The sequence below is a fragment of the Botrytis sinoallii genome (genome assembly GCF_014898435.1).
Source record: "Botrytis sinoallii strain Bc 23 chromosome Unknown BSIN_005, whole genome shotgun sequence".
Taxonomy (NCBI): domain Eukaryota; kingdom Fungi; phylum Ascomycota; class Leotiomycetes; order Helotiales; family Sclerotiniaceae; genus Botrytis; species Botrytis sinoallii.
This window is the reverse complement of record NW_024066032.1, coordinates 155,604-182,133: the sequence shown is the minus strand read 5'-3', so window position 1 is coordinate 182,133 and position 26,530 is coordinate 155,604. Positions and strand designations below refer to the sequence as shown.

The 26,530-nt window shown below is 42.7% G+C and overlaps 2 protein-coding genes across 2 annotated transcripts; one reads left to right on the top strand and one right to left on the bottom strand.

Moving 5' to 3' along the window:
- Positions 1 to 432: 432 nt before the first annotated feature.
- EAF02_003311 (uncharacterized protein) lies at positions 433 to 6,054 on the bottom strand (the record flags this gene model as incomplete). The annotated part of the gene is made up of 9 exons (XM_038899359.1): positions 5,412 to 6,054; positions 4,800 to 5,359; positions 3,512 to 4,550; positions 3,185 to 3,379; positions 3,016 to 3,129; positions 1,969 to 2,964; positions 943 to 1,867; positions 762 to 876; positions 433 to 707 (listed from the first exon to the last, which is right to left on the bottom strand). Exons 1-9 carry the CDS (start codon positions 5,480 to 5,482, stop codon positions 433 to 435), a joined length of 4,290 nt encoding a protein of 1,429 aa, XP_038760286.1. The 5' UTR covers positions 5,483 to 6,054.
- Positions 6,055 to 20,205: 14,151 nt separating this feature from the next.
- EAF02_003310 (uncharacterized protein) lies at positions 20,206 to 21,092 on the top strand (the record flags this gene model as incomplete). Its single annotated transcript, XM_038899358.1, has 3 exons — positions 20,206 to 20,218; positions 20,312 to 20,818; positions 20,866 to 21,092. 3 exons carry the CDS (start codon positions 20,206 to 20,208, stop codon positions 21,090 to 21,092), a joined length of 747 nt encoding a protein of 248 aa, XP_038760285.1.
- Between the last annotated feature and the right edge of the window lie 5,438 nt (positions 21,093 to 26,530).

Genomic DNA, 26,530 nt, shown 5'->3' with positions numbered 1-26,530 from the left:
GAAATAAATGATACCATTCGTTTCTGCTTGCATGTTGGGATTGGTTAATAGTTTACTTTAAGCTTAGATAGATGAGGAATAATGACTCATTTTGTATTTTTGATTCACCTGGGTTGTTGCTTCATATTCGGGTTTGAGTGGCATAGAAAAGATGTGCCAATAAGCACAATGAACCAGAGGACAATTTATACAAAATCCATGTTGGCTCTCTTGGTGGTAAAACACGTTTCAATTTTCAAGGTAAGAACGCTACGTCGATTATACATAAAAAGTACATCCGAAGATGAATAGATGACGGAGCCTGATCCTTCCGAGCACAGCCAATAAGAAAATACAAAACTCCGAACATCCAAATATGTCCAATCCAGTCCATTCCTTCCCCACCCACTACGATCTTTTGCATTCAACGAAGATTATTAGAAAAGGTAGCACTTAAAATTTCTCCGCCATCACTCCCTCCTCCACATTCTCTGGATCCAAATCGACAACCGGCTTCAAACTCTTCATATTAATTGGCTTAGTCAGAAAGATATCAATACCGCTCATGGCAGCGTCTCGACGATGTTCTTCAGTACCAAAACAGGTTAAAGCGACGATACGAACACGGGGAAGATTGTGGAGGCTTTCGTAGTCGCGAATGTAACGCGCGGAAGTGAGTCCGTCCATTATGGGCATGATATATCTGAGAGGGGTTAGTGGGGGGCGGGCTTGACGTCAGAAGGGAACACGAGATGGGTATGGGTTGGGAGAAGGGAGATTACCCATGAAAATCAATTTGAGTGATCCAGGTGCTTTTTTGTATTTCTCGAATGCTTCGAGACCGTTGGATGCAGTGTCGTACACCTCTTGCAATTTTTTCATGCTGTGGACAAGTACCTGGTGCAGCGTTAGAATGTTGGGAATTAAGTGCTACGGGATGGAAGGAAGGGTAAGGAGGCTTACTTTCAAATTGATGATATTGTCTTCAACAAGAAGGACGACTGCACGTGCGGAATCTTTGACAGTTGGTGCAGTAGAAGATTCAGATGTCGATACCAGTTCTAGCTCTGGCTTGGCGATCTCGATAACTGCTGCTTTCGAGAGGATGAGTGATTCCGAGGTTGCTGTTGGCTTTTCAATAGATGCTGCTTTCGAGGCAATTTTACCCTTCTCAACGATCCCAAGTTTATCAGTGGCTACTATCGAAGGTCTCTCAATGGCTGACGGTTTTCCAAGAATCTGGGATTTTTCTGGAGTAACAGAAGCATTTTCTATAATGGCCAGGTTCTCCAGATTTGAGAAATTCAAGCCCACAGACTCTTCAAGCATAAACGGTCTTTCGGGAACAGAAAACTGTTTTTCTGAACTTGTATGTCCTTCTAAAGCTGCGCCTGCGTTGTATAAATCAGGCGCACTAATTGCGACAGGTTCCTCCATTTCCTTTCCGTCCAATTTCCCCTGTATATCAATCAATTGAGGTACTCCATTCTCTATCTTGGACCAATGTGGCAATCCCTCTGGAAAGGGAAAGGAGTGATAAGTCACGACAGGCTCTTCACTTGATCTCATGTCGACTGCCGAGTCCGTTGATTCATTTGAATGCTTACGTACTTCGAATTTGGGTCTCACCGATTCTATAGATTCGCTGGAGTGGTGACAGAAGACCAATTTGGGTCTTTCTTCCTTTTCGACATATTTGGAATCTACTTCGGTATTCCTAACGCTGGGATAGTCATTACTAGATGGCGTGAGCATCGGGGTGGAACCTGTGCTAGATGGTAATCTGGGTGATGTACTGGATGGATCATTATCATTTGGTTTAGGGTCTTTGGATTGAAGATAGTCGATGCATTGTCCCAAAATCCTCGCCAATTTGTAGGGACCAAACCTAATGACAAGTCAGAAACAATCATGATTTAGTAATTAATAATGGTAAATGTGGATAGAAGAGATTTCTCAAAACTTCAACGGGAAAGATTTATTACTTACGGTTGTGTCAGATAAAATTCACCTTCTTCCTTATCCAATATTCTCGTTGTATCCTCAAATACAATCAAAGGTTTCCGTCGAGTTCCGTCCGTCCGATAAAGATTTGATTTCAAACAAACATAAATGAAACCGCTAGCAGAAGCACTAGAACAAGATTTCCGAATAACCATACCAAACCAATCACCGGCATAATTTGCCAACGCGGACTTAATCGCAGTCATTCTTCTATCCTGTGCAGACCGCACATCTGTAGGTATCTCGCACGGATCAGGATAGTTATCAAGACCGAGAAGACACATCGATAATCCTCGGCAACGATCTCTTGTCTCTCGTATCAGTCTGTTGCTGTCTGTCTCTTCATCCTCATCAAATGCCGCCGAATGTTTGACTGGAATTTCCACTTGGACAACTGTGCCCGCACCAACTGTACTTGATATATCAATTGTCCCGTCGAGCTCATCGACCAATTTGCCAACGATGCAGAGTCCCAATCCTGTACCAATGCTCATAGGATCTTCTTGTACAAAAGGTGTCCATAACTCGTACTTCAAATAATTATTGGATATACCTTTCCCTGAATCAACAACAGATAATCTCGCAACTTGACCATCCGCGGTTTCATATGCTGTCAGACGAACTTGAACATACCCAAACTCGGTGTATTTGAGTGCATTTTGGAAAAGATTGATCAAAATGCGCCTCCAACTACTTATCTGAGAGTTAAAGGTCCACGAGCTTTGCCAATCGATTTCAAGAACAATTACAACATTATCTGACATGTGATTTTCATCTGAGATCGCATCTAGGTGAGTGGTATCAACGGCAGGTGGACCCGCGAAAGTTAACTGTCGGAAACTTTGTGCCGCCGAGACTCCTTCGATGACAGTTTCAATGAGATTACTGAGATCAAAGTCGGCATTTAGCCCGTTCGATTGTACTGGGAGGTCCTTCATATCCTTAGTGTCTCCTTTGTTTGTAATCTTTGCGTAATCCAGACTGTTTATAGAGTTAGCAGTGTTTTATTCGATACACTAAACCTTTTCTTACATGTGATCCATGGTATCCAATAAAACTTCACCACAAATGGTGATAGAACGAATCATATCATCTTGTTCATCGCCAGTCGAAGTATCTCGAAGTGCTTCTGCACTGGCTAATACACTAGATGGGGAGATCAGCTTGGTAATTCATATCAGAGAGATGGTTGAATACGAACCCATGAAGCGGCGAGCGTAGTTCATGAGATACCACAGAGATGAAGTCGGATTTGGCACGATCTGCAAGTTCGGAGTCTAGACGGGACTTTTCCGCCATAATACAGTTCCCAAAAGCTGTAAGATAGGTGAGATCTTCAGCGGTCATGATTCTGAGCTCTCTTGTTGTCCATGCAAAGCTTCCCGCGAACCACTGACTATGCACATGATTAGAAATGAATATTTACTGACAGGGTGATGTTGAGAAAACAGTATTGGGAGATATTACAGGCCAGAATTCTTGCCTCTTATGAATGGTAGAATTTATAGCCGCACATATAAATACTCACTCTCGCTGTTGGTCTCTCAGAGGAAAAAACACAATTGTGCGTGCACCGGGACAAATTTTTATCAGCTCTGCGACCCAAGCTGCGACCAATTTTCTATCAGGTTCGACATTCCCATTCTCGCAAATTTCGAATGACTCTGGTTCTAAATCAAGATTTAAAGATCCATCTTCATGCAAAACAAACATTCGACCTTGGCTATAACATGTCATTAAGCCCTTAACAGTCGCCTGTGTGAGGGTGATGTTTGTAGGCTCATCCAAATGAGAGGAATTCTGATCATGTCTGATTTTGCATCCAAGCAAATCACTTGTCAAAACCTTCCCTACTCGCCTACCTTTAAGTTTTATCTCATCCAAAGAAGCTGGCACTTTGATCACGTCTTTATTTTGAGTCCAACCTTGAGACTTATCATGGGTTGCACTGGAAACAATTTTATTCTTGGATGCAAGTTTGCTTGCCGAATCTCTGAAGCATGCATCAACAAATACAACTCCATCAAGACTCATGGCCTCAAGAATAAGTTGACTCGCTCGGGAGAATACCTTTTTGAGTCGCGTGATCGCAAAGGTTTCTTGTCGAGCGGATTCCGTCGAAGAGGTTCTACTTATACTGGGCCTATTTTTCCCGACCATTCTAGCCTTTTCAAACCCAGACGAAAGAGAAGATAACTTGCTGATTTGATCTGGTGGGCTAACGGAATTCACTTGTGTTTGGCGAATCTCCATTTTTTCTGTTGTTATTGATGATGAGCCAGATGTGTCGATTGGATGAGATTGAGACGCATTCTGAGGATCCATTCCATTTTGTGATGTATCCTTTAATCCTTCGCCCAAGTTGGATTTACCAGCGACAAAATACCCCAAGCCTTTAACCATCTTCTCTCCCCTTTCTAGATGGTCTTGTTTTTCGATGAGAACAAGGTGACTCATAATTGCTTTTGCAATCTCATTTAATATGATAAATCCCTCCTCGTCTAGTCCCTCCATTCGTGGTTTGTTGTCTACTACACAAAATGTTCCTATTACAATATTTTCCGGACCTATTAAAGTCGTAGTCAGAACAAATGCCAGTTTTGTGAATTATTCCACAGCCTTGAGATACAGAAAATGACAATCCGACAGGAATGTTTGTGATCAGAAAATGAAACCCAAATATATGGCAATTTTAGTCCAGCTGTGCAGACTTTTCATGGCTGGTTGATAGAAATGAGAGGCTCGAGGATGAGTCTGAGGATGACCGAATGTCCAAGAAAGCTATGTTCAACGAATAAATTGATCGAACAACTCACTATATATAGGAACCTCGGCATAATATCTCATATGCGGCCATCCCGCGATGTAGGGGCGATTTTTGTATTTTTCGATAGCAGAGAGATCATTCATTACGTACTGAGTCTGATTTGCTGTAACAAGGTTTGTTTTCAAATTTCCAGTATCGTCTTTGGCCGTGAATATTTGAATAGTGTTTGGACATATTCCCCAATGCATATCCAGAATGCGGGCCCCAAGGAAGATCTCATCGCCAGGTTTCGTAACGTCTCTTTCATGTAAAGAGACACTCCTTGTTGCTTCTGCAATGATGTATTGATTATGTGAATCCATAAGAGAAATAAAAGATCTTTCAGTATTTAATCGATATGCGCCGAGCTGCGCAAATGCTGTCAATGTAGGATCATGACGAAGTCGTTTTGAAGAATCCGGTCCCCCTGTTTCGTTTTCTTTCGGGTCTTCTGCTATATCCGGTTGTTCTGCCGCTTCACATGTGGTTTCAGGTATTCCTCTCCCGTTTGTTTCGATATCATAGTCTTCACTTTCTCTGGTGAGCTTCCATTTCTCCGGGGTATAATACCTGACAAAAATTAAAAATTAGCCCGCCTCTATACAACTCTGAGTACTCTTACCTCAAGAGATTCCTTACTCTTTTTCGTTCTCTGATTTTCACCTCTTCTGGCTGATCAGCAAAAGAAGGCATTATCGCTCGATATAGTGAGCGTCAAATTGTGTGGATTGCAGTAAGAACGACGAGAATAACGTTAGAAACAAACGCAGAGCACAACAATAGTATGTGTTAAAGCCATACCAGTCCGTGAAAAGACAGAGGCATCAAAAGAAAGCAAAATAGCAAAGCAGCAAAAGAAACAAGAGCACAAGGGAAAAGAAGGAGGGTTGTGTATAGATCAGAGCATTTTGCATATCCGCATCTTTTCCCTACGCACTCTCCGCAGGACGCACGTTATGGTTGAGTGGACTTGCCACAACATTTCTTTTGGTGGAGATCTCAAACCTTGTAATCATATCGGTAGCTGACCATTGCTAAACACAACGCTGATGATACCCCGGGAAAGACACTTCGGAGTAGAATTCGATTTGAATGGTTTCAAAGGAGAAGCCCGCGTACCTACAATTTTTCAATGGCGAACTCTCCATACCTGTTGACGTATCTTTGATAGGAATATGCAGTCTCCGCGATGTAACTAGTAGCACGAAAGAGGGTTGATGTGAACAGATGTGCTGTAGTGCCGAAGCAAGCATTCCGGGGAAACCTCCGTTAGAGAGTCTGTGCCACAACGGCGTATCCATCTATTCTCTATTCATATCTATTCATGAATAATACTCGTACATGGAATAATTTGTGCTGTCAAACCCTGATATTATAAATAGACCAACGAAACTTGGTCGGAGATGATGGCGAATATGCCACTGGTTCGTTTAAATTGACTTTTCCCGTGTTAATGACTCGGAAGTTTATTTAACAATCCAATAAAATTACAGGCTAGTTATGCAAAGAGCTCACTGGAGACCTTTCATTGCGCTAAGTTCAAAATCGTCCCACAGTGGCAGTCGGTAATAATACTTCAGATTCCAGTCCTACAGCAACTTTATGACACAAAAATTGGCTGGCCAGCTCCTCGGCATGAAATGCTACTTTTGTCATTTTTCTTTGTTGCCAAATTTGATTTATCATTGATCGACTCTTTTCAATACTCAAATGATTTTGAATTCGAGGGCGATTTGTGACTCGGGTTCTTCTCAAATCAGTGTCTGATTTTCGTGAAGGCGGCGGTGGCTGTTACACAGCGGAAGCTAGACAATCTCGGGTGTTTGTAAGAGAGATACATGGACTAGATGATGTACTCTTCCAAAAACATCCGCATAATTGAGCTGATCGCCGGGCGCAGGAACCCGTTCCATGCCGGTGATGCACTCAGTGCAGCTTTCGCAGCAGTCAATAAACCGTGTATCTAGTGAGAAGAAAAAATCGGCGACTTCCCGTTCGCTGAGCTGTTTTCCGTAGCCTCAACCGAACGCTCACAATTGAGAGGTTATGTTACATAGAAGCCTCCGAAAAGTTTTGAAGATCTTCGTGAGCTAGTATATCCTATTGGGGTTCATCATAAGTCCTCCCCAAAATCACCCTTTTCTCACGATTCATGAAGAGATCGAATAAGCTTACGTCAACTGTCGTTGTGATTCGGTCTTTTCCAAAAGTTCCCATGTCGTCTTTGTCGGCTCTAATATCCCGGCCGCTCCTTCAAAGCGTTGCCGAGCTCAGAAGACCAATGTAATGGCAATAATCGATGTCCATCAGCCCGACTACACATCTAAACTGAAGCTGAAAGTCGAGCGATGTTGTTCCAAAGGAGAATCCCTCTTGGTTGATATTTCAATCAAATGGGTGGAATTATTTAATTTTCAATTCTATGCTTTGATTAGCATCATACAACAGAATAGAAGCGAGTGATTGTAGCCAAACAGCGCTAAAAGCACACCTCTCGAACTGAAAGTAATTGTCACTTGCAAGGTGATCAAATCTCACCATCACCACATCCAATCGTGTTCTCAAAGAACATTATGGATGTAGATTCTTATCCAGAAATATGACTTGGGCTGAGTGTCTATTGCATATACAACTAAATCATGTTGCTCCAAGACAAATTGATCTTCCGATCTCGTGCGGGTGAACATACCTATCGCACAAAATAACCTGACACAGCATCCATCCAACTCTGCACATCATATGCACTGAAAGTCATGAAAATTCACTCTCACCAATATATTTTATGTTAGAAGTTTTGTTGCACGTCTCATTTCCTTCGCAAAATGCCTATTCAGTTTTCCATCCTGCTTGCGAAGTCTATGCGGCCCGTATATTACCCTTTCCAATGACATTTGGTTTGCGTCGATATGATCTGTGTAAGGTTGCAGGAATGGGAAGGATTAATGACCACCAATCACTCATTTCGCAAGTGCCATAATGAAAATTGCGGTGAGTCCCTGGTCGATCTATGTATGGTCTCATTGACTTAAGCCCGTAAAATCTACAAATTTGGAAGACATATGAAGAGATTGTTCTATTTCTGATAAAGTAGTAGTATTTCATTTTTGCATTCTTTTGAGGCAAATACAAACACTCTAGATATGGCAAAAAGAGGAAATACCGCGACGCCTTGGGTACATCCTATCTTCACTTGTATATCAAGTGATACGCCTCATAAAGAGATGAACCGCAATTCATCGTTGAATTTGAAAGTTTAAGGATCAAAAGATTCGTAGGATTCTTAAGAGGTACAGAATCGTAGCGCTTCACCTCATTTTGAGCCTAAGTTCAAAGATTATGGCTGTGGTATGGAAACAGTGGTAGTATAGAAGCGGTGGATGCAGTATAGCTCATGGTTTATGACTATATATATCGGTACCATTATCATTAATATCAAATCTGTACAAGAGAGTCAGAACTTATACGTCTGGATGGGCGTGGATATTCTTGTCCTTCGGTGCCTTTCTCATTCCGGCCAGGAACAGATGAGCAACATCACAGGACTAGTCATGTCACATCAAGAAAGATTCAGTTTAAGAAGACCCATTTTGATGAGAAGAAAAACAGAAGCACTCGTGCATCACCTACCACAATCAGCGATCTACTCATACATTCTTCCATTTCTTCAGATATTCTATACTGGCTCCATCGGCTCAGTTCCTTCAAACCCTCCTATTTTTTTTTATCTCAGTCCCTAACACGGAAATATGCGCGAGACTTGGTCATGGATTTTATGACCCATCTATGCCTTACTTCCACCACATCCTCAGTCCTGTAGCTTCCCTCAATCTACCTACCAAGTCGTGAAGCTTTTGCCGAACTTGTCGCACAAAGAACTGTCAACGCCTTCTCCCATTTCTCACACAAGCTAGTCTCACGAAACGTAACGTATCGTTATCGGAGACCGCCCATACGCTATGCTTCAAGACTTCGACACACCACATGTCATGTTGCAGAAATGAAAATGTCTTCGAAAAGAAATAGTCCCAATCAACGAGAGAGCCAAACAGTTTTCGTATATGAATGAAGACATGTTTCTTTTTGAGCGATGTCCTATCGACTTTTGTGTTCTCGATCTCGATGACTCAAGTGGGTAGGACGAACAAGGTCTGGATTGAAGAAAGCTCAGTGTTAATCACAGATGCGAATGGATTTTATTCAGACACAGTTCCCTGAACAAAATCAGGATGAAAGTTTTAAGTGAGACCATTTAGCCTTTAGAAGCTCAGAATTTTATTATCCATACCCCGGTGCTAGTCTCTACACTTTTCTAGCACGGATCAGTGCCAGTCTAGATTGGGTGATTTCTGTATTGTTATGACATTTGGACGATGGATACAAAGCAAAAAACTAAAGGGTATGGAAGGGACCTCGAACTAATTTTCATGAAATAAAGAGCTTGTTATATTTATTCTGATATATAACGAGTCTTGTTTAAAAGAGCTAAATAAATTCTACCATCTAATGTTACCAGATACATTTGCTAGGCAGAATCTCTTGAATCATTAGAAGATTCATCTTTTGGTACCTATCCATAGAGTTCAGTATCCGTCCGGTTTTCAAATAACAGTATTCCGTACCGAATACTCCTCATCTTGATAAGCATGATCACGCATCCGAATCTATTAACTATTATCTGTGATTTAGCTAGCCGATGTATCGGTATTGTGTTCTATTAAGGATCCCTTCAATGTAGAATCATAATTGTTAAAGTATTCCTTCTGCCCGTTTGTCGCCATTCTCAAAATTTTCGAAATTCGATGGGATATCGATATCTAATCTATTATGGTGAGACTCCGAAAGGGATATTTACAGAGACGAATCGTGTACGGAAAGTATCTCAGGAGTGAAAAATGTGAAGGAAGTTGAAGGATTTATGTTTTAAATTACTCCAACTTTATCGTGCGATAGGATGATTCAAACTTGTAAGTTGAATTACAATTATGAATTTAAGATCAGATGTATCTTTTATACCCAACTGTTGGGAGAATTTCGTCTCCGGAACGAATGTAACTTCTCCATCTTTCGCTTCTTACTTGTGCAGAAATTAATCAGGCAATGACGCGTCTAAACTCTAGTGATCTTTATTCAATAATCAAAAGATCTGGTTCAGTTGCATCTAAAACAAATGACTTCTTACAATCATTCGTTACTCGGTTTTAAGCAAAGAGTAATCAAATGATAGAAGCGCCAAGGAGCGAGTTATGGCTTACGTATAATACTTCCAGCCGCTGATGGTGTTCTAGTTGAGCAAGACGTCGAGGCGGCATGTATTGTGAAGTGCTATTTTTACTTGGACAGTAATCCAAAGTAACTACGGGTTTTTTCATGAGGAGAGATGCCAAGGAGTGCGGGAAGAGCCGCAAGTAGTGTGTGTTAGTCAAGGGGGCCAGATCATTTTGCAAGAGATTTATTCACGTACACCTCCTCGCCGTCCAAACCTGCCAAGGTAGCTGGACCATGTTGTACTGGACTCCACGAGGTTTTTGCGACCATAATCATCTCTTCTTAATGTCGCCTTCGTCCTCTTGTTTCTCATGCAAGAATATTGCATTATCCATCACGGATACTTCGGCTCGTCATGATTTAATCAACAATGACCGAGATGTTTTATCCACTGACAATCGAAAGTGGATGCTGGGATACTTCTTGATACAAGTAGAGACTTCCACCGATACCAAAATGTACCATATACCCGCGACTTAAAGATATCATTCACCGATGATCCAACTCTTCAAAGACAACATGAATCGGGGTTTCCAAATCAAATCCAATCACGATCCAGATTGATCTACTACTAACGCAATAATCTTGCTTCATTTGGCTCCGACGTAAGTAAACAATTAGCAAAGATAGATTAGTTCCAGGGACGTGGGTTTTCCTCTAAAATAGCTTTGAATTGTATAAGAGACTCTCATCGCCGAGCTTTTATTACCCTTCCAGTTTTTAATCTCAATTTCATTTCGTCTTGTATCAATCATCATCTCAACAAAGTTATGGGGGACAATTTTCAAGATTCTCCGCTTGGTCCATCCGACCCCGTAATTATAATTGGAGCAGGTAGGTACAAATTTGGCCCTGAGAATGGTCCCTGCGTATTAAGCACTTGCTCACCGTTTTATGTGATCTCATAGGGTGTACAGGCCTTGCCATAGCACAAGGACTTCATAAAGTTGGTCTACCTACAATCTAGCAACGCGCAACTGCTAATTGCAATGTCAGGCAGGAATTCGAACAATTGTATTCGAAAAAAATGCTGCCATATCAATTCCTGGTCAACGGGACTGGAACATGGGATTTCATGGGGAATGAATGCCTTGAAGACCTTGATACCCGAATCTGCCCTTCTCAAACTACAATCTTGTCAAGTCGATCCACATACACCCACGAAACCCCTTGATACCCTTCATTCCTTAATGGCTCAACAGGAGATGTTATGTTCGCTCCAGAGATTCCATACTTCTACAGACTACGACGGTCTAAACTTCGTGCACTGTTGACCCAAGATCTCGACATCCGTTGGAACAAAAGATTAAAGGATATAATATTTGCGAATGATGGAAAAAGTAAGAGTTGAGGCCCCGGCTTATCGCACACTACCCTTTTTCGTGACAAAATCCCTGCAAAAAAGTCGTTTTCCTATAACGTGTTTTATCAGCATGTGGCCCATATCAGCATGTGGCCCACTTTCACCTCAATTCACACCTTTCTCTTTCAACACGCGTTTTATCAACAATCCACGATGAATTCGAAGAATCAAGAAGCTTGTATACTCCTTGCCATCGAAGCTATTCAAAAAGACAAAAAACTAAGCATTCGAAAGATCGCTAATATGTACAATGTCCCGCGTACAACACTACGGCATAGAATTGACGGTTTATCCCCTCGTACTGAATATCGACATAAATCTTACAATCTTTCAGAACTAGAAGAGAATATCATTTCTGAATATATAATTGATATGGACGAGAGAGGATTTCCACCTAAATTAAGAAATGTGGAAGATATGGCGAATCATATTCTTGAATCGAGGGGTGAAAAGTGTGTTGGGAAGCTCTGGGCGCATCGATTCGTAAAGCGTCGAATCGAATTAAAGACGCGTTTTAGTCGTGTTATGACTTTCAAAGGGCTCTCTGCGAAGATCCTGAGCTCGTTGAGAAGTGGTTTCGATTAGTTTCGAATATGCGAGCGAAATATGGTATTCTCGATTGCGATTTCTACAACTTCGACGAAACGGGCTTTATGATGGGTATAATATGCCCCGGAATGGTAGTAACTAGTGCTGAACGAAATGGCAGAAGCAAGGCAATACAACCAGGCAATAGAGAATGGGCTACAGCGATCATATGTGGTAATGGGGAGGGTGAAACTATACCCCCATTTCTAGTGGTTCAGGGACAGGTCCATCTTTCCAATTGGTATACCGAAACCGGTTTTCCTGCGGATTGGGCTATTAAACCTACATCTAATGGATGGACAAACAATGAGACAGGTTTAGAATGGTTGAAACACTTCGATAAGCATACTAAGAATCGAAGAAAGGGCAAATATCGAATGTTGGTGCTAGATGGGCATGAAAGCCACGTATCAGATCCTTTTCAGGCATATTGTAAAGAGAATGATATTGTATGTTTAGGATTACCACCGCATTCAAGTCATTTAACTCAACCACTTGATGTGGGTTGTTTTGGCAATCTGAAACGTTCATATGGTGGTCAAATTAATGGATTTATCAAGGCACATATCAATCATATTTCGAAGGTTGAATTCTTTATAGCTTTTTAAAGCTGCATACGAAGAATCAATTCACAATTCAGAATGTGAAATCAGGGTTTCGAGGAGCAGGTTTAATACCCTTTAATCCTGAAGCTGTGCTTTCGAAACTAGATATTCGAATTCGTACACCTACTCCCCCCTTTTTCGATCTAAACCAATGGATCTCTCAAACCCCTCACAATCCAACTGAAGCTCTTTCTCAATCAACACTAGTTAAATCTCGAATAACTCGTCATCAATCAAGCTCCCCTACAACCTATATTCGAAACTGTATTAGCTCTAGCTAAGGGTACAGAGAGATTAGCTCATGAAAATACACTTTTGAATGCTGAGATTCGTACACTTCGAAAGGCAAATGAGGCATTAAGCAAGCGTCGACGCGCGAAAAAAACCCAATTACGCCAAGGAGGAGTACTTACTGGACAAGAGGCTCTTGATATATTATCTCAGCAAGAGGTTGATATTCAGATTCAACGCGACGAGCGTCAAAATAAGGGAAATCCTAATGGGGAAGCATTTTCTAATAGGTGCTGTAGTAAGTGTGGAAAACCAGGTCACAATTCAAGAACTTGTCAAAACAATGTAATAGATCCTAGATTATTAGATTCTTAATAGTTTTAATCAATTGATTTCAATAATGGTTGAATATATAGGTTTTGAAGGTGTGAATTGAGGTGAAAGTGGGGCCACATGCTGATATGGGCCACATGCTGATAAAACACGTTATAAACTTATTTCTTTTATAATTTATTTAATAATTCAAAAATCATTTAAAAATCTCTTATATAAGAATTTACTATATTTGAAATCTTAAAAAATAAATGAATTATTTTTAATATTTTTCTTTATATAGTTATAGATTTTTAAGTTGAAATTTTCAGAATTTATTATATATAACGCTTTTTTCATACAAAAAAATTGTCACGGCGCCAACTACATGATCTGTAGTTGCCTTCGTGCCTCAGGCACAGCATACTAGCGCGCCCTACTTCCTATAAGTAGGGCTTCACTCTTCCATAGCTCTTCTACCCTTATGGTACAATATAAGTCTTTACCCGTACTTGACAGTTTGTACCATCTTCAAATAAGCTATCACAGCTTTATTTCCTTATTTATTTCCAAAGCCCACCGACGTCTTGTCCCCCGATCGCGCCGATCGCACCCCACCGTTGATCCATTGTACACCCTGCCGCCGATGTTTTGAGCCTCAAAAAGTGCCGAAGATGGGTGAACAAGCACCTGCACCAGAAGCGCCTGCATCTGGCTTACCTCCGCAGTTCCTTTTCTTGAACCACGTTCTCAACTCCGCCGAAGCCGATATCTCTCCCTTTACAGACCTATTCAATGATCCAAACGCTGCACACTTCGCTGCCGCTCAAGCCGTGTTTGAATCGATCGAATCGATCGCAGGCTCATTACAAGCCCAAGCTGCCGCTGCTCAGGCCCAAGCCACCGATGCTCAATCAAAGATTGTCGAATTGAAAGACACAATTGAGACATTGAAGATTGCTGTTCGCAATAATTCGCAAGCTTCACCTCGTCGCAAGTATCTCGCCGCCCCCGAAAAGTTCAGTGGTGATGAGCAAGATATCGCAAAGCGCCAAGATCAGTACACGACTTTTCGTAGCGCAGTCAATCGCTGCTTGACCGCGGATTACGAAAATGAATCAGAGTTTCAGAAAATCACATTTCTTGCTAGCCTACTTTCTGGCCCTGCTTATACGAACAATCAGATACACTTTGATACAATCACAGACAACGCGCATGATTCCGACCTTTGGCCCTCTGGATGGCGCACTGTAGCAGGCATCTGGCGTGAATTAAACAAGCAATACCAGACTCTAGATCTCTCACGCAAAGCTTCCATGGATTACGATAAATGTAAAATGAAGAAGACCCATTGGTAACTTTATTACCGAATTCAAGCAGCTCGCTATCAAATGCAAGAAGACTGCCGAACAACAAGTCGCTGATCTTAAACTCAAAGTCTCACAAGAACTAATCGATGCTTCAGTTAACCGCCCCAATAAACCTTCTGCCGCCGACATCGACGCGTGGGTAGTCTGGTGGCAAGGCATCTACGATGACTTAGAGGAGAAGATTCATCTTGACAATCAACGCAAGAACCAAGGCACCAACTTCAGCGATCAGAAAAAACCCAATGAAAAGAAGCCTGCTATCGCTGCTGTAATACCTACGCCTGATCCCTCTGGAGATCCTATGCAACTGGATGCTGCTCGCCCAAGGCCAGCGACCCTTATTACGTTACAATAGAGAACAATGTCTAGATCTTGGCCTCTGTCTTTATTGCAAAAGCCCGGTCATATCAAATTCAACTGCGAAGAAAAGCGACGCAACGATGCAAAATTATAATACCAACTCAGGAACCATACAATACCCCGATCGTCCCCCTGCTACGAACCAACACGCTCCGAATGTCCACCGTTTTCCCGTTACCGATCACCATCACAACCCCGGACCCTATCGCAACGCTTATAGCCCTACTTACCAGAATACATTCCCGCCTGCTAATCGTTTCCCGACTGCCGCGGCACCATTTCGATACGCCTCTCCAGTCCCCACTGGCAGCAGAGATCTGGGCGGATTCGTTGAGGCTCCGTACATTCGGATGATAGCGGAAATTCAATTCCCCAGCCAAGCATGTTAAAAGACTACCCTCGATTCATAGTCGCGAATCGAGGTTCGTTGTGGAAAGTTTGCCTTTGTGGATTAAGAGATCGGTTATGTCTAGGGATCCTTTGTATCTTAGAACAATGAATAGCAAATCTCTTAAAATCTCAACGGAAATTTTCCTTGCGCCTAACGTGATCATCCCACTCATTGGCTTAGTAGATAGTGGAGCCGCGGGATATGGGTTTATAGATAGAACCCTCATATCCAAGCTTGGTATCCCTACACGTCCCCCTCCCTACTACCCGCAACCTGTTACTTGCAGACGGAAGGACTTCTGATATCCTATCTCAGTATGCACTGTTAGATCTACGGATTAACAATCATAAAGAAATTGGCTTATTCTATATTACCAATCTTTCCGACGCGGACCCTATGATCCTCGGTCTTCCATGGCTTCAGCGCCATAACCCTACCATTAATTGGGCAACAATGACTCTTAAGTTCACGTCCACGTACTGCTCCAGATATTGCTGCCCAGTTAACTCTGCTGCAAACTGTCGTCCCCGATCGTAACGATGTGCCGACCCCAGCAGACACAGCGCTCAATCCAATACCACGTACACCCGTTAGGAAGTCTATTTTGAAGTCTACTTCGAAGAAATCTACCTCAACCCCATATCGTGCCTTTGCCGAAGAAGTCATCGACGAAAGTCTCCAGACTCCCTCCTTCTCACCCCAAGACCAGTCGATACTTTTGGAATACGATCCTCCGACTCCAGCTGTGGAGAAGAATACTGATAGAAACCTCTACAACATAGATCCTGCTGATCCAATGCCACCCGACTCAAAACCGCCGCTACACTCACCGAATCAACGGAAAAAACAGAGACCCGCGCCAAGATGATACCAAACCGGCCGATCCTGAAACCGGCCCCAGCGCGGATCATCGCAGGCTCTAGGATACACAAAGACCGCCACGAAACCAAAACGTTTTACCCCCATTGAACCCCCTATCGCTACAGAAGCCCTCTGAGGAACCGACTGACGCCTTACGAAATATCCGACAGAAAATGAACGATATAAAGTTCCTCACAGCTAATAGCTTTGTTCAATTCTGTAAAGATCAGGAAGCTTATATCACAAAAGTAACCTGGGATGAATTAGATAGAGCTTGCGAGTTACACCGTATAATAACAAACGATCCTATTCAACTACGTCGCAGTATCATGGAAAGCGATATCAAGAAGTTCATGGAAAAGACCGACCGACCCGTACCATCTACAACAGAGATTCAGAGCAAGCTACCACCCTGGCTTCGCGATCTGTTCGCTGGGTTCTTACCCTCCCTCGCCAACGAGCTCCCGCCACGACGCTCTTGGGATCACAAGATCGAGATCATGCCAGGCAAAGAGCCCCCGTACAACAAAGGTCGCCCAATGTCCCCAGCCGAGCTCCAAGTCGTTCGCAAATGGCTCGATGATAACCTAAATAAAGGATTCATCCGCGAATCCCGCTCCCGATCGGCCGCCCCACTCCTCCTAGCTGCAAAGCCCGGGGGGGCGTTCGAATTTGCCAGGACTACCGTGGACTGAACAATGTTACTATTAAGAACCGTTATCCGCTGCCACTGATCAAAGAAACCCTCGATGCCTTATGCTATGCTAAAGTTTATACCAAATTGGATATCATCGCCGCGTTCAATAAACTACGGATCGCGGAAGGTCACGAATGGAAGACCGCTTTTACAACTCGTTTCGGCTTATTCGAATCCCTGGTGATGCCTTTCGGCCTTTGCAATGCTCCTGCCTCGTTTCAGAACTATATCAATCATGTTCTTTTTGATCTCCTGGATAAGAATTGTACAGCGTACCTAGACGATATCTTGATCTACTCTGAGAATGTTACAGATCATCGAAAGCAAGTTCGCGAAGTCGTGCAGAGACTCATTGACGCTGGATTACAAATTGACATTGACAAATGCGAGTTCGAAACGAGGAGAACGAAGTACCTCGGCCTGATCATTACTCCTGGTGGTATCGAGATGGACCCCGACAAGGTTAAGACTATCCTCGAATGGAAGTCGTTAACTAAGCTAAAAGACCTCCAACGCTTTCTAGGGTTCGCCAACTTCTACCGACGCTTCATTCGCAACTTTTCTAAAATCACGGAACCTTTAAACCGCCTGCTGAAAAAAGAGAATATATGGAATTGGACTGCTGATCAAGAGAATGCCTTTGAAAACCTGAAGCATGCCTTTGCCTCCGCTCCAGTCCTTGCAATGTTTGATCACCACCGCCGCACAGTTGTCGAGACAGATGCTTCCGACTGGGCTGCGGGCGGAGTACTCTCTCAGTATGACGATGAGGGCCGACTACGCCCGGTTGCATACTTCTCCTCAAAACACAGCGCTGCCGAATGCAACTACGAGATCTATGATAAGGAACTACTAGCTATCATCAAGTCCTTAGAAGAATGGAGACCCGAACTATATGGAACTCAAGAGCCGTTCGAGATCATTACTGATCATAAGAATCTAGAGTACTTCACATCGACAAAGATGTTGAATCAAAGACAAGCTAGATGGGCTGAATTCCTGGCTGGTTTCAACTTTCGTATCATATACAGACCGGGTCTTAAAGCAGTTCGCCCCGATGCACTGAGTAGGAAAGCAGAAGATCGCCCTGTACACGCCGACCCTAATGACGACCGAATCAAGAATCGCTTACAAACAGTCCTCCCGAAAAGAGTATTCGACACCGCTGCATTCAAGAACCTCATCCGACAAACAAATAACGACATCGACCTCACCGCGGCGCCTATGGGTATGATCATCCCCGATACTGAGAAGCCGATCGACGATCTTATCGATAAAGCATACGAATCATCCGAATTGGTCACTACCATGCGTAAAACACTTCAGAACCCAACTGCTCGCCATTGGCCGCTATCGATCCGAAAAGACCTCCGAATCGCTCTTCAAGACTGTAGATTAATCAATAATAAAATTTTCTATCGCGACCGCCTCTTTGTTCCCCCCTCCGCTGAGCTTCGCACCCAGATCATATACCGAACGCACTCCACTGGTCCGGCAGGACATCCCGGTCGAGTTAAAACTATTGATCTCGTCTCCCGCACATACTGGTGGCCCAATATGTCGAGGGAAATCGAAACTTACGTACAAGCCTGTCAACTCTGCTTCCGAACCAAAGCCTCCCGTCTTGCCGCACCCGGATTCCTAGAACCCCTGCCAGTACCATTCCGCCCCTGGTCCGATATCTCCATTGACTACATTACACCGCTACCAATCAGCGAACGCTATGGCAAAAAGCATCAACATATCGTCACAGTTGTCTGCCGCCTAACGAAAATGCGTCATTTCATCCCGGTTATAGGACTGTCCGCAGAGGAGCTCGCCGATCGGTTCGTCGAAAAAGTCTACTGCCTACACGGTGCACCTGACAATATAGTATCCGATAGAGGTTCACAATTTATATCAGAATTCTGGAAGCACTTATCCGAGCGTCTATCGATCACTTTGAAACGATCCTCCTCGTTCCACCCCGAGTCCGACGGACAAACAGAGAGGATCAATGCCATGGTAGAACAATATCTTCGGGCTTTTATGAACTTCCACCAAGATGACTGGTACGATTGGCTCCCACTCGCGGAGTTTGCGCTTAATAATACCACCTCAGAGACTACCGGCGTATCCCCATTCTTCGCTAACTACGGTTTTCACCCACGCCTCGGCGTTGAGCCCTCTTCACCTGTTCCCCCAAACCTATCATATCAACGCAAACGCGAGTTCCTAAAGGCCAACGAGATTGCGGACCGATTTGATATCATCCTAACAAAATTGAAAGCCCTAGCCGCTCAATCCATTCAGAGATATGAAGATTACGCTAACAAGACTCGCACCGACGCCCCTCTATACAAAGAAGGTAACAAAGTATGGGTTAGTACTAAGAATATGAAAACCAATCGCCCGATGAAGAAAGGTGATGACAAATGGGATGGCCCCTATAAGATTCTAAAAGTTTATAAACGAGCCTGTCTACTCCAGCTCCCCACTAGTTTTAAGATCTTTCCAGTATTCCACAACTCATTACTCCGACCACTCCACCGCTCACCTGGACTAGCCGGTCAAGAAGCGATCAACGAAGCCGAATCCCGTCGAAACCAAGGCCGTATCCTAGAAAGAGATGACGAAACGAACGAGGAAACCGAGCGGTGGGAATTCGATAAACTACTTGACTGCCATAACGAGGACGGATTTCACTACCAAGTCAAATGGAAACATCACCCAGCATCTTGGCAACCCGCCGAAGACCTTCGCGGCCAAGAAGACACGATCATCGCTTTCCATTTAGCAAATCCAGATAAGCCAGAACCGCCCGCTTGGGTAGGCTTCAAAAGATCTACTACTCCTGATCCCCCGCTAGTACTTACACCAAGCGCACCCCCGAATCGAGGCCGAGGCAGACCTAAAAAGCTCCGGCAATTGATTACTACTCCCAAGAAAGTTCATTTTAATCCAATAGTAGAAATTAGAGTATTTTAGTGTTATTTTGTTTTCTAAAAGGTCAATTGGTATTGCGATCGTGGACCGATCGCCTTGAGCGGGGGGTACTGTCACGGCGCCAACTACATGATCTGTAGTTGCCTTCGTGCCTCAGGCACAGCATACTAGCGCGCCCTACTTCCTATAAGTAGGGCTTCACTCTTCCATAGCTCTTCTACCCTTATGGTACAATATAAGTCTTTACCCGTACCTTGACAAAAATCGATTTTTTTTGAATTTTTTGGAAATTCTAACTTTGAAAATCTACAATTATATTAAAAAAAAATACTAAAAATAATCCATTCATTTTTTTGAATAATTTCAATAATTAATTATCATATATATCAATTTCAATAATTTAACTTCTATATTTATCAAAATAATATATAGTTCAAAAGTTAAAGAAATGAAGGGTTTTAGTGTGTTTTCGGCTAGTGTGCGATAAGCCGGGGCCTAAACTCTTACAACTTGCGTCTTTGATGATGGCCAACATATAACTGGCAGATTGGTAGTTGGTACGGACGGTGCAAGATCAACTGTTAGAAGACTACTTCTAGGGCCTAAACAATCGTTGAACACACGACTTCCATATGCTGCTTCCTTTGTGCAAGCAAAATATACTCGAGAACAGGCTCTTCACCTTCGCTCATTCCATCCTCTCTTCCTGGCTGCACCTCATCCCGATAATCTGTTTGCATTCTTTGGGCTGCAAGATGCTCCAGATCCGGAGAAGCCAGAAAGTTGGACGTTCTTCTTTTTTATCTCATGGAATTCAAGTATTGAAACTCAAGATGCAGAATCTAAGATATTTGACAATGCGGGAAGGTTGAGACAAGTTCGAGAAATGGCCAAGGGGTATGCGGAGCCTTGGAAAAGTGCATTTGAATGGTTACCCGAAGATCAACCAGTTTGGTATTTTGGACTTGCTGTGTGGGACCCGAGAGAAGAAACTCATCGATGGGATAATAGAAATGGAAGAGTGACGTTGGCTGGTGACTCTGCTCATCCAATGACTTATCGTGAGTGCCAGTTCTCTACTTGAAAACATATACTGACCTATCGATAGAACGTGGTCAAGGTCTCAATCATTCCATTACTGACGCCGGAAATCTTGTCAAATTACTCAAAACAGATTCTTGTCAAAGCTCTGCCATTGCTAAGTATGAAGAAGAGATGGTTGCTAGAGCTGGCGAAGAAGTACATCTCAGTGTTATCAATACAACAATGCTACACGACTGGTCGAAGGTATTAGAAAGCCCGGTATTCAAAAAAGCTCTGGCAAAGCAGTCATGATCATTTTATTCGCTCCCTTCGACAAGATTCAGAGAGATGTTGCATGTTACTGGTATGAGAGATAATGGATTTGGGATTTGATTACCAACGGTCATGATCAACTTTATGATTAATTTTCAGGAGAAAACTTTAGAATCCTAAAATTTATATTTTATTCCAAATACCCAAAATCCTCGAAACTAACACCTGGTCTTTCTATCATATTCTTTTTCGCTAGTCAAATATCTATTCACGTATGCATCTCTCAATTTGTAAATATAAGAGCAATGATCTTCCAAAGCATAATAATTAGGTGGCATTATCCGAGCATCTCCGTCCGGTATGACTCTTAAATCTCATTTCCGTACAAATATATTATTCTCTAATGTATTCTTTTACTCGGAGACCTATCAAACACATGGAAGGAGTAAGAACTAAACATGAAAGAATTCACCGCAACAATTTTCCCTGCTTATTGACCCCCACATGATTTTATTTACATCCGAACCCATGGAAAAACCATCCCATTTTTCTGGATATCAAGAACACAGCCCTATCTTATTATTTCCCATCACTCTAATGTCGCACTGCATTCATGTGTGCTAATCATGAAACCCCCATGATTAAAAACGTGTTCCCCCGTATCCCGCAGAAATCTGACAATACCCCCTATTGGAATGCAAAACCCAAGACTCCCGGATTTCTCACCAACTTCATCCATGAATGAAGCCGAGCCACGAGGCCAAGTCAACTGCTAGTATTTCCCATCTATCTCGTGGTTGCACACCCTTTCCGTGCTTTCCGTACGCATTTCAACAAGGTTCCTCTCCCACGCAATTCAATATGGAAGCGAACGAGCCTCAACTTTGGGGGCTATTGATTGCATCACACATGAAATGACTTTTCAACATGCAAGACGGCAAGAAATAATGAATGCTTATGCTAAGAAAAGGTACTGTCATCTCGGGGCTTTCTTGGTCTCTTCTGTAAGCCTTCTTCTGTATCATGTTGTCTGCGCTCCATATCGTAGTTTCTGGATTTCTGTTGTCATCAAGCACTACTTGATGGTTAGAATGGCTGTTTGAGATCTACATGACAGGGGAAAGAAGTGCTAGGTACCAAATCTTTAGCACACGAAGCTTTATACGAGAAGTACCGCGCCCTACTTTATTGGAAGGAACGACGTTAATGTATTTACCGTATGCTCCCATCACTTTTCTCGTTTATCGATCAACCCTCGGGAGTGTTTTCGTAAGATTTCCTAATTGGAGTAGGAAGGGTGAGTGGCTGGGATTTATCGATTCAGCCCCCAAATTTCGGTATGCGATGCTTTGGACAGTTGAATGGGCGAATTGACGGCGCAAATAAAAGATCTGGGTAGATCTGTATTGTAATATTCCCAGTTAGGATGTGATATAAATGTACACACACACATGTATCTCAGTTCCATGTTGTGAAAGCTGCGCAGCCGTCGCTATTACAACTTGATATCCGTGATTTCGGTTAGACTCACGTTTTGCTTCCACCTCCTTCTCCCAGATGTGATGATGATAAATCTCCAATGTAAGATCTCACAATATGATACCCCACCGGATGACTCCTCGGATAACATCACATCCAATGTACATTTTAATTGACTATTTCTGGTATACGACATAGCACGATCCTGGAATTATATGATCTATGAATGGAAGAATGAAATTGGTCGACAATCAGGAATTTAGGTTCAAAAGATTTGATATCTATTCTTGCCCTCACTAATTTGCTCCAACAAGTATATACACAACACTAAAAGTGCAATGTAGCATCTACCAAAAACCACATAATTGTCCCTTTAGAGTCTATTAATAGAAATCAAACACAAAATATTTCAATCAGACGAGGCTTGGCGTAACTTTCACTCAGGTTTCGATTCTCCAATTTGTCGCGGGCGCTAATTGATGACATCCGTAACCTATCAATCCTGTTTTCGCAATCCAAAACATCTCCTAGCTCTGATTTTCTTCCATCCTTCTGGCACCCACTCATGCTATTGGGATTTGCCCAGGCTTTGAACTGCCGATAAGCCCTAACAATAATTTTTAACCCCCCCAAAAACGTGTCTTTTCAGGCATGATATACATCACGAGGTAACGTTCCATTGGTGTGGAGATCCGGCTGCTCACCGCAGTGAGCTGCGTACTACTAGAGAATTTTGAATAAGATTCGGAGGAATCCATCGGTGAGCATTTTGATAGAGATGATATTATGAGAATTTGGTGCCAATGGAATTCCTGCTTTTGTACATCGCAGGATGGCTGTCTGGAAACCTTGAATTCAGGGCTTGGAAGGTCGAATTTGTCACAATGAACTACTAATGATTCAGAAAGTAACTGGAAAGTTACGGCGTGATGCCGTGATGCCCGTTATGATCTCCAGGCTTGTATTTTGTCAAATTGTCCATCATTTGTCACGATATCGTACATTTCTCAACCTGGACACAACTGACTCCGTGGTTCTCGGTGGACAGGAGAAGGCAGTGCTAAATTGATGACCTATTCATCTCCTAGTTGCTTATTCATGATGATGTTTACTCAGCCAGAGCCCCATAACAGCCAGCCTCTCCATCAATCATTATCATCATCTTTTGTGTTTATTATCCAAATTGTTGTCAAGTTTGTTCAAATGGACAAAGCTTTCGAGTTAGTTCCTAGGCGGGGAGAGTGCGGAAAGGACAAGAATCGTTCGGCAATAGCCGTGTGTCGTTTGAGATTCAGGGGTGACGATGAGAGGGAGGGGTGCGTTCACGAATATCAGGTTACTGTAGACAGATTACAATAAGCAACAAAAAGATCTGAATTTCCAAAACTCTCTTATTAGTCATTAACAAAGTCAAGAATCGGCACATTCTATCTAATTGTTGTTTCCATTTAAGGAACCCTAAAATAACCTTGCGAGTTCGACAGAAAGACATGTACAAGTCCCTCTTCGAATAAATCTACAGTAACCTAGAAATCTATATTGTGCGCAACGTATGTACAACGAGGTCATCCAAAATGACTCAACACACCAATGTGAAAACTATAGGTCTACTCATTATTGGCGACAGTCATGAAATGACGTGAACTCGGGGTCGGGGAACTTACCATGCACACATGGCTTGAATGCACTGTAACTGTCAAACCATGCAAAGCAAGTAATCGTTTTAGTCTTTGGATATGAAAAACGAACTAACATGAAACGGCCTTGCGGTAGATAAGATCTGCTAGGATCTGGCTCTGTCAAGTATAACTAATTTTTAATAAGATAATCTCGTGTATGTAAGTATATTATTCATTGTGATAGTGGGGGTTTCTTCATGGCAATGTTTTTAGGTCGGACAAACACGGCAATCCCCCAAATTTCAAAAATATATTCACTTTGATTTTAATATAACATATAGTATATCCACCTTACGACGAAGTGAGAATCCCGATCCGGGGAATCCTAAACCAAACTCCCATTGGCATGTTCGTACGAATCCCTTGTGATTCCACAAAGCACAGCGCCTGGAAGTGCTCGTACTCTTTTAGGAATCTAGACGAGTCACAAGTATGTATCCACATATCAAAGCCTTCAGAACTTCCTCTTTGGGACTTTCGCTGAATGTTATGGGTGATGACTGGTTCCGTTAGGAGTAAGTTCCATCGCGTTTTGTTTTCGAATCGTGTCAAGAGAAGAAAAGAGTGATACCCTGGTACCGAGAGACATGGTGGTAAGCTTACGACGTTTCGGTTTGGATATCATCGCCTGTTTCCGTTTGTTCGCCTTTCCCTTGGGGCTTGGGAGAATTTGGATCTGGTAACTGAGAAGTTAGTATTTTAATTATATAAGGCAAGTTTTCAGATGCCCTGAAAATCCCTTAACTAGGAAATAGATTAGTTCCGCGCTTATTACCTTGGCTTTCATTAGAAGAGCCGTTGCAAGTTCAGGTTCGGGCCAAGCAACACGTAAACAAGAAACATGGACAAAAATGAACACACTTTCAACATGCGCATGTGCCACAGCTCTTACTTTTCTGAGTATTAGAAATTTTCCGAGAGAACCTTGAGTGGAACACTCGAAATAATCATGCATGCATATTACACAAGCCACAAACTGTTTGGTCAAAAGAAAGACTATTGCAACTCTTGTACCCACCGCACACAAATCAACCTCTCACGCGCTCTTATTCAAACGATCGAACTGGGATATAAATAACCGACCTGTCAATGGCCCTTGCAGATAGATTAGATCATAGGGCTGAGATACACCGGTGTGTTGGTGAACACAGAACCTTGTAGCCTCAAGGCTAACAGATACCAATTTCTATCGAGGTTGATTGGAGAGCGGAGAGTGAGATTCGTACACACAACATAATACAATCCTGGAAGGAAACGTGTTGTGGACGATCGGTGGATGGATAGATGAGATGTAAGGTACTTTACATGCATATTGTGTTGTATTGTTACTTTCCGTCTCTTTTTCACAATTATTCCTCTTAATTTTCCAGCCAAAATACACACGTACTATTATATATGCAACTCAAACTCGATTAGAGTTTTATTAACATTGAACAACAAGCTTCTTTGGCGCAGTGAATCCACTTTCTTTACAAGACATTACCGTTATGAGAAGTCCTCTAAATAGACGCGCCCAAATGATCCCAGTTCCTCCAAGTACCAAAGAAAGGGCATTCAGGGATCTCGGGGATGGGAATGGATTGTGATGTGATGTGATGGCCATGACCATGACCCTTGCCCCGCCAAAAGTACATGTAAGATTTAGCAATAAAACTCCACTCATAGACCAAAAAATAGAATTTAGGGCATGTAATCACAACTGCATTTTCCTATGTACAGTAACTCGAAGCCAAAGCGTACAAAGCTCGGTTCACGAGGGAGGCTGAGAACTTTGCGAAGTATCCGAACCAACCTCATGGACTATCTCACAACTGGGTATCTGACAATGCAGCAGATGTGGATGTACTTGATCTTAGTTTTTCGCGACTTCTAGAGTAAGTGCGAAAACGAACGAGGGTGATTATGGATGGGCAAACTAGAGAACTTTAGGATGCCATGAGTGGATTTGTCAGGATTTGATAGGTTATTTGTCTGGAGTTAATGTAGGTTCATTACTCAATTCCTTATTGCAGTATTTTTCTTACGCTCTTACCTACCTAGGTATTCACTGCCATGAAATACATATTCTGTTCTGTTAGCGTAGATTTCATATGGATTTGCATGGGTCTCGTGGGCTCTTCGACTCCCAGAGTTGCTAACTGGGGCCAGAAGAGGATGAGGTGAGGCTTTGTCGTCATGACGAGTTGAGAATGCGATACTGTTATAACAATTTGAGAATGCGGACGAGGAGGAGGAAAAGTATATAGAGTGGCATCGTTTCCTGTGTTGAGGTTTTTATTCCTATCATCATCAACAGCCTTCACTACAATACAAGACAAA